Source organism: Atta cephalotes, assembly GCF_000143395.1.
Source record: "Atta cephalotes unplaced genomic scaffold scaffold00004, whole genome shotgun sequence".
Classification (NCBI taxonomy): domain Eukaryota; kingdom Metazoa; phylum Arthropoda; class Insecta; order Hymenoptera; family Formicidae; genus Atta; species Atta cephalotes.
In genome coordinates, this window is record NW_012130068.1 from 6531670 (window position 1) to 6541578 (window position 9909).

At 35.3% G+C, this 9909-nt stretch overlaps 1 protein-coding gene across 1 annotated transcript in view; it reads right to left on the reverse strand.

Annotated features, from left to right (window-relative positions):
* Window positions 1–9489, reverse strand: part of LOC105626018 (protein PFC0760c-like) — a 112066-nt gene extending 102577 nt beyond the window's left edge. The window contains exon 1 of the mRNA XM_012207327.1: window positions 8116–9489. Coding sequence (XP_012062717.1) covers window positions 8116–9489 — 1374 coding nt within the window. The remainder of the gene's footprint in view (window positions 1–8115) is intronic.
* Window positions 9490–9909: the final 420 nt, after the last annotated feature.

The window sequence follows — 9909 nt, forward strand, 5'->3', positions numbered from 1 at the left end:
GAGAGAGAGAGAGAGAAGTGCAGGCATGTGGCTGCATGTAATCGAGACGAAGGCTTGCGCATAGAGGCGGTCTCGAAGCGAAAGGAGCGGATGGATCGAAAAAGAAAACACCGAAAGAGCTTCGCGTAAACAGCGCTTCCGCGAAGTCCATCGACTGTTTATCGAGGGAGGAAGGTTGTTGAAATGTATCGCTTCTCCCTCGGGATTGAGAGGCTATGCGTCTATAGACCTCTCCGGATGTAATATGTGCCGGAGGTAAAATATGAGCATCGCTTACACACTGGAAAAACTATGGGGAACATGCCAATGTTTAGTCTGCAATTGATGAGAATGTAATTATCTTTTTTATTTGCGTGTATATAAAATGTTGATATAAAATTTATAAATTCTGCAAACTTTTATGTAAATAAAATTATCGAAATCTAAAAATACATTGTAAAAAAATGAAATGTTAATTTTAACTTAAAGATGTATAGTGGACTTTTCGAGACTTGTAAAAGTATTGAAATTAACGCAAAGACTATGAGTATTTTTTAAACTATTACATTTTTTAAATTACTGAAGTATTTTTTAAACAAGTAACAAAAAAACAGGGTAACAAAAAAAATCTGCCTATAAAATTTTATATGTTTATGATTATAGTAATGATTATAGTATATTAAAAAAACAAATTCTATATTTTAAATACCAAAAAGATTTTAGCGAAAGATTTTCATCAGTTGATGAATTGAAAACCATTTTATTGGCTGTCTGATGGGAGAATTTATTCGTACACACTCAGAGAAAGGTTTCTTTGATTTAAAGAAATGTCTCTTTGCAATACGGTTAAAGAAAAAAAATTTTTTTGATTTTTTTTACTTGAATATTATCTTTCTTTAAATCGAATAAATTTTTTTATTTGATTTCAAAAAATAATATTCAAATCAAAGAAATTTTTTCTTTAACCGTATGGCAAAGAAACATTTCTTTAAATCGAAGAAACCTTTGTACAAAAAAGTATACGATCATTGATGCCGAAGTGCATCAAGCTGATATCAAAGCTATAAAAGTGCCAATTTGAATGTTAATTATGTATATATATATTTTTTTTTATTATATATATATTTATTATATATATATTTTTTTTGTTAATAAAATATAACTAAAGGGTTTTTTATAAATATATATTATTTAAATGATTTGATAAACACAAAATTTTGCAGTCACTTTTTTTGTCACCCTGTATATACCGAAATGCTTCTTTCAAATTCAAAAAATTATTTGTTTATTTTTAATAATATCTTTTGCACTAGAAAATAATTATTTTGCGAAGACTGCATCAATAAGATAAAATCCGCTTCATAATACGTATATGACAGATAAATTGAACTCTCAATTCAGAAAACGACATATTTGCGATATTCCATTCGCGAACTTTAACTTCCAGCGTTCATCATTCTCAACAGATAGCGTACGACGATAATCATAAAATTCTGCACGACTTTATGAGTTTTCCCGATTTGATAAAGAATGCTCGAACATTATTCTGCTAAAGCTTTTACAAGAATCCTAAGAAGTGAACAAGATTAATGTGCATTTACCAGCATATTAGTAACGTCTGGATAAAATTGATACTTTTTTTATGTTGCACAAGCTATTTTCGCTAAGAGGTAGGTCAATTGCGGATTAACCTAATGTCGTTTAGATAGACGTGCGAAGCGATAAAAGAAACGCTGCGAAATTAGTGATTAAGGACGATGCATTCGCGTGTCATTTATAAGAAAAGATTATGGAAGCAATATGTCCATCTAATTCTTTAGTTCAATATTAATAAGAACTAATTGTTATTACACGAAAAAAAAAGATTAGCTGCCATAAGTAAAATTAGATTTGGCAGCTAATTCAGTAGCATTGTATGGACACCTAATCGTGTCTAATTTTGAGGTGAGGTCTAATTTCCATTAAGTGTGAGGCTTAAATATTATCATTGTAATAAATAAGATAGACATTTTGCTACTATGTCGATGTATTGATCGTTGCAGCAAACGTTTTCTGTGTAGCAGATAGTTTGATAGCAAGTACAGTTTCAGCAAACTATATTTAGCTGCATACAGACAATTTTTTTTTACATGGATCCGATACTATGATAACTAACTTCATGTTGTTAAATAAATTGATAACAGACATGCATACTTTGCTATTACATTCTTATATTAGCTATAGCAGCAAATCTCCTCTGTGTGTATAATATTAGCAAATTTCATGACTAATGCAATTTCAGCTAATCAGAATTAGCTGTAGCTGTAGAAACATTTTTTTTCCGTGTAGGATGTAAAACAACAAATATTGTTACCTGTAACATCTCTTTACCTTTTCTACGTTCTTTATTTATAAAACGTACGTGGTTCTCGTTCCAATATATCATTATATCTCTTGATGTTTGAAGATGCATATTGCACGTAAATAATGTCTTGAATTATATTTATCTTTCAAGGATCTAATGTAATGAAATTAAAGTCAGTTTCGCACAAATCGTACGGCTTTTGATGATACGCAGTAAACTGGAACCAAGTAAAAAGTATACGAGAAAATTGGGGATTCTTTTAAGTCGCCGCCGTGCGAAGCATCGAGTTATTCATGTCTAATTTAATTTTATCGTGCGCGAACGTTAATTGAATATTCCGTCACATATGTGGGTCACTGGGATTAATCATCATCTAAATATGCAAGATCTGATTATCCATACGTACATCTCCCTCCCGTATAGTAATGCGATGAATTTGCGGTCGTTTAAACCGAAAATATCTGATAGCCCGATTGACCAATGGCGATGGAAGATTCCCTTTGATCGTTCGGCATCGGTGCACGTGAATTTACGACGGAAAACCACGAATGGACAACGTGCATGCAGTGGAATTGCTCAATTACCTCAGCGCGGCAATTCCGCTCCGGCTGGCATGCAGAAGTCGATGGAACGTGGCGAGTTTACCTTTGTAAATTGGTACAAAAAGGGCAAAGCACGATCGCGACGACAGCCGCCGTGGACGTGCGTCGTCGTTTTGCTCGTCTGGGCTGCCGTCGCTGCGAGCTATACCGCGAAATTAAGGTGCACGCATCGCGTTCTCGTTTTACTCCGGAGCACGTAAGACTCGGAGCGACGAGCTCGTTGTGGAAATGTTCTTCTAAAGTAACGAATTAATCTTTATGCTTATATATTAATTTTACTAGATTTTTTTCTTGGAATATGCTGTGACTTATTCATGAAAAATCGCTTACACTGAGAAAAATGTCTAGATTAATTGGAATTCTGGTTGAAACTTGACGAATCAGAATTTTTCACTCATTAACTACATTTTACTAGAATTCTGGTTAAGATAATCAGAATTCTGATTGATATAGAATCAGAATCTTTTCATTCTGGTTCATTCATTTTTCAATCAAACATTTTTCTCAGTGTGTTTCTCTGAGAGAAATTAATTTAATTTAATTAAATTTAAAATCATAATTTAAACGATTGGACGTTCAAGGCTCTGCTTTGAGCCAAAACTTCCAATCGTTTAAATTATATATAATTTTAAATTTAATTAAATAATAATAATAATTTGCGCATCACTTACCGTACTATACTCTTGTTAATTGTTATATTCTTACATTCTTTACATTATCGAGATTCCTTATACAATTCATAATATATTTCTGTTTGTTCTGATGCAATGATCAAATAGTTTGTAAAATTATTTAGAAAGCTTTTCTCCCGGTATTTCGCGCTCTGTAAACAAATTCTCTGACTGTTATTGCATCGGTCTTGATGATGAGCGCTACTAAAGTCTGCAGACGATTGGCGCCTAGCGGGCGGCGACTTCCGAGGTCAATCTTACGAATGTTGATTCAAAAAGTTTTGACGCGAATGAAAAGAGAAGTTTTGCCTGACGCCGTTGGTTCGCATTGCCAAGGTCAATCTAATCCTGGCTTTGTGTAAGTGAGGGGAATCACCGACATCACTACGCACGCAGATATGCCGGTCATTAATAACGTTGAGCATCCATGATAGAACACATCCGAACCAGTTCTCAGAAGCAGTACTTGAACAATCTTAAAGAACCGCGAAATGAGTTTGGCAACGTGCACTGATGAGAATAATCAATATTGTGGTTAGAGATTCTAATTTACAGATTGTCTTATTAATCCTTTGATTTCGAATTTATACAAATTAAAACTGAACGTATGACTAATCTGATAATTTAATTAATATTAATAATTATTTTAATAAATAATTTATACACATTTAATTATTAAAATAATTAATATAATATTTATTATAGATTATTCAGTATTTATTACAAAACGTAATTTATTAATATACATTATCAACAATTATAAATTTATAAACGTAATATAAAATGAAATATTGTCGAATAAAGGATGTTCCCATAAATGTAGGACATTATTATATTAAATGTCATCCGCGAAGTAAAATAATTTTTGAAGAGGGTGACAATATTAGTTATACAGCAGACATTAGTTATACAGTCTTCCGTCAATTCGTGCAATATGACGATTGTCATGATTCGAAGTGATATTTCAAGACAAATCGGTGCTATTTTCGGCACCACTGATGTTGAAACTTAATCTCAAGTTCGGCAGGGCGATTTCGAACAATTTCATGATTTGGCTCACGTTCTGCATAAATTATGCGAATGACGGGCAAAACTAATGTACTATCCCATCGATCTTATTATATTCTGTCGATATATGGATACCGAAGCGATCGATTCGTAATTCTCGTCTTATACGTTCGCCAAGTATGTCGGCATTGTGCAATCCAGCGTTGACAAAATTAGTTTTAATAGTAAACACAAACCGGCCAGTACAAATAATCTGTCGGAAATAAATCTTTTCGCTGCCTTCGTCATCACAGTAAATCACTGTTTATTACAGTATTATTCTTGGTGTGACTTTTTCGCTGACAGAGATACGCTCCATTTTATCGAAACAAATTGCTGGCAGAAGCTACAGGACGTGTTGCGTTCTATAACTTGTACCGTCTATCCTTGGTAGAAATTTCATGCATTCTTTGAGTTGTTACTGGACAATTATATTAAGTTTATTTAATAACAAAAGTAAAACTATTTAGATAAAAGTAAAACTATTTCTGAAAAGGACGTTTCATTACATACACCGATTGTTGCGAAGAATATTACTAAGACTAGTCTAAGTTTAGGACACTCGTATAGAATACAAGAGATCCATATTCGACTCCCGGTCGAGGTAATATTTTTTGCAATAAATTTATTTTTTCAGTATATTAACATCATTCTAATATGATACCAGATTTAAATTATTAAATTGCTTATCAACTTAATTTGTGATACTATTATACTCCCTAGATCTGAATCAGTGATTAGTTACTAATTATTCAGTGACATATTTGGCATAATTAGTGAAGTTCAACTAAAAAAAGAAGAACGTTTGAGCATTATGTAACTAAAATACTGATATTTACACGTTAATTTCAATGTTCCAATACCATATTTATTATTGAATTTATGCACTAAAACAAAGTTAGTTAGATTACATAATAAAGATTAAGTTAGGTTAGGTTAGGGATCTCACTTTTCATTCACTGATTACCAGTAGTTTACTTGGCATTGACATCAGTGATTTCTCCACTGATTCAGATTTTGATGATTGAATACTAGTTTGATTTGACTAGCTTTTACAAGTTGGAAAAATCATTCGGCGCACAGTTCATAACTACATATTTAGCATATAAATTCACATGGAAATTTTTTAAAAACATTAAAAATCCAGCTTCGATCAGTATAAGCTTCTTCTTTATCAATTATGTTCTCACATGTACGATCTAAAATAAGATGCTAATTGTTATTTAGATTCTAATCAAGATACAATTTGCCTGCAATTATTGCATACAAAAAGGATGTACAATTTAAATCTATTTATAGAACAATAATTGTTTAGGAAATGCTGAATTTAGTAAGTTGCGGCAAGACTGAAAGAAACTTTATTTAAATGTATTTTATACGCTCGTTTATTATTTAGTCTAATTACATGACAACTGCAATCAATAGTATCAATAGATGAAGAAGAAACCTGGATTATTGTTACGTAATTTCTCTAATGCTCAGCCTGTCATGCTTTCCGACCGAAGTTTTCTTTCGATTTTTCGAAGTTTTAAATTTTCTATAAGCAATACACGGCTAGGATATTGCTTGTCTACCTGTGCAGCCTATGTCAATCATTATGACACTTGTCAAGCATCGGCATGTGGTATTGCATCAAAATTGTATCGGAATATTGCTGAAAAAGAGATACGTAAATACCATTTAGCGATTGGTCCAAAATACTTCTTATTAAACAGAATTATTTCTATTGATAACAGAATTCTGTTGCCCAGGCAGATCAATGCAATCATCACATTTGCACGCAATAATTTTAATAACAACACTTCGATAAAAAAAATATCAGAACGAGATTAGTTATTTCCCATAATTTTTTAAACGCTGAATACGATTGCAGCTTCCAAATTGTTCCATCCGACTTCCGAATTGTTCTATTTTTACATATTTTATCATAACTATGATATGTGACATTCTAGAGAAATTTAATTGCCATAAAAAAATTAGGTATTAAATTATTAGAATTCTCAATTCTCAAAAAGATTTTATATCCGCTATAGTTAATAAGTATAATATTTATAGTTATATATAGAGTCTATTGTGGAAAGTGAATTATATACCCGATTAGCGATTTATCAAATAGCTTTTTATTATGTTTAGTTAAACATAAGAGTTTTTTTAGGTCGCTATATACACGGTGTCAAACAAATTCAACATCATTAAAGACATCTATACATTTTGCAATAATCCGAACATTTTTCAAGTTTTGTTCTGTCATATTGAATCCACCATTTTAAATTTGTTAATTCTGATATCGGATTCACATTCTTTTTTTCCAAATTGAATTGCAAATTTTTCAAAATTGTAACGTGTTGAAATAATTTGGAAAGCATTTATGTCCAGCGTATAAAAAACTATGAAAAATGATTAGTCTTGTTTCAGTGTTAGAAAAAAAATTATCTTCTGTCGAACAATGTAATTATTAATACTAGATAATAACTAGACAGATGTTTGTACAAGTGTTGCACAGCAGAAAATCTTCAGTCATTGAATAAAGCTTTATCAAGTTCTTATTCATTTCTTATACGCAATGTCATTACAACTAATGAGAATACAGAAATACCGGACAGTAATTCAATGAATGTCCAGAAAAAACGGTATACTTTTCAGAGACCTCAACCAAATGAAAACACAAATCACTATGTAAGAAAAGCTCGCAAATAATGATAGCCTGCAAATTAGCAGCGATCACAAAATATTCGATCTTGTATTCGATGAGAATTACGATCCGTACCACCGTACGTATCCGGAAAGATACGGAAGACAATCATCAATTGCCGAGATCGTCGATAGATCTGCGAGGGTTCTTCGGTATACAGTTACAGAATGGTTTCTCACGTCACGTACTCTTCCTCGGGTATTTCATGCAAACGGAGTGGTGTATTCGCGAAGGGAAAAAGCATCGATAGCTCGAGCTCGCGTGTGCGATTGTACGTGGCTTGCCAAGTCGAACCCTTGACTCGATTTTAATCTCCACCATCGATCCAGAGAGAACTCAACGGTAACTGACTTTACGGCTTTCAGCTCTCACGACAGCATCGGACGTACATGAAAGCGTTCTTTCATACATTCTGTGATTCGTGAAAACAAATTATTCGCGTTTTGGAGTTGATCTATCCGGCATAACAATATAACGCATAACAATACTCGATTGATTGATTTTATAACAATTTTCCGTGTATCATTAAATAATAACTTTTTTTAAATATGAATTTCATTGAGTGAGAATAACTAACTAGGAATACATTTGCTATAATTTTCTATTAGTGTGCCGCCGATTGTTAAATAATTTCCTGTTATTATCATAGTTGCGCAATCTCTTCATTACGCTATGATTAATGACGTGAGAAATATCGAGTTGAAAAAAATCTCACTAGTTACCCGCAGTTATCAAGAAATTAAAAAAAAATCAATTTTCTTCGTAATGATTATTACTCACCGTATGAGTGACATCCGCCTGCATGGCCGAATCGTCTTCGACTCCAATTTTGACGAGATCGTCTTCCTTCTCGTTATCTGGGTTGTTCAGGTACTCGTCGTAATCCTGCTCGAGGCTTTTAGTCTTAGTCTGAGGATCAGTTTTCGTCTCCTGCCGATCGTGACCCTTGACCATTCTACTGATTGTGTTTTTCGAGGATTTATGTCCGACGGATTTAACGGTCGAATTTATGAAATAATTGGACGTGGCATTAGGCGCATTCGTGAAGAATTCTACCGATTTAGAAACATTTCTCGATTCGTATTTGAGATTTTTGTAACCTTCGCGCTTCACGTGCTTATTCGATTCGATATTCCGGTAATCTCTCTTGACGGTGGTCTTCGGAGTAGTCGGATCGTCAGACGTGAGTCTTTTGATGATATCATCGTAGGTTTTCAAGAGTGGCTTTGTCCCATTTTTATAAAAATCATTATCAAATTCTTCCTCTCCATTATCTTCGTTTCTCTCATTGATATCTTTCCAGATATCATCAGCGTCTTCATCTTTATCGTCCTCCTCAAGCCCGCCATGGTCTTCGTAATCTTCGTCCTCCTCCGCTTTTTGCTCGTCTTTTTTCTTCGCAAAATTGTACTTTGAGTCCGAGGAATTCAATTTTCTCTTCCAGTCATCCGTCCATTTCGTCACGTCGCCACGATCGGTGATGTCCTCGCGATCTTCCAAGCGATGTCTCTTCGTCCCATGATAGCCGTTCATTCTATTTCTCCAATCTCTCCTGTAAGACGTGTATCGTCTAGAATTTCTCCATCGTTCGTAATTGTCCCCGCCGTTTCCGTATCTATACGGCCTTTCATAGTCATAATCTTCCTCCGTGTCGTCGAAGTCCGACACGTCGCGATTGCGCGAATACGCGGGCCTATGATGAGTCCTGCTGGGTCTGTATCGATGATTCTTCGTATTATATCGTGGCATCCTGCGTCTGTCGTTATTCTCATCATACCAACCGTTTCCAGCGTGATATCCATCGTTATGATATCTGGATGGATAGCGCGGCTCGAGCATCCGGTTATGATAACTCTTCTGTGCAGATCGATGATGCGACCTGGGATAATCGTGATACGATCGCGTCTCATAATCATCTTCGTCGATCGGATCGTCGAAGTCACCTTCGTATTCGTAATCCACCTCCTGCCAGGATCTTCTGCCAGGATCGAGCTCATGGTGGTTCCTTCGATTCGAGGACTCGTGTCTATGCCTGTGTCGGTGTCTTGTCTCCGTCGTTGCGTCCTCATGCTGATGGTACCGGCATTCGACCATGAACAGGCCGTAAGCCATCAGCAGACCCAGTAACAGCAGCAGCCTCCTGTCGCGCGTCATTTCGTCAGCACCGTTTTTCTCAGGTCACCTTACATCATCACGGGCCACGTGACTGCGGCTTTCGCGCGGTCGCACTTGTCGATCACCTCTCGATTCCTCGTCGATCGCGTGCTCCTCAACGGCGCATCGAGCCCGCTCGATTGTCGAGCAGCAGCAACAGCACTCGTGACAATCGGTGTTATGTCGATCATTCCATCGATCGAATCGAAAAGGGCGCCGCGCCCTGCCGAATGATTTCTGCTGATCAATTGACAATTCAATCCGTCAATTTTCCCTGACCGCAAGCTCGTTTCTATATCTCTTTCTCTCTCTCTCTCTCTNTCTCTCTCTCTCTCTCTCTCTCTCTACTCTCGTCGTCGTCGTCGTCGTCGTCGTCGTCGTGTCGTCGTCGTCGACGACGACGACGACGACGACGACGTA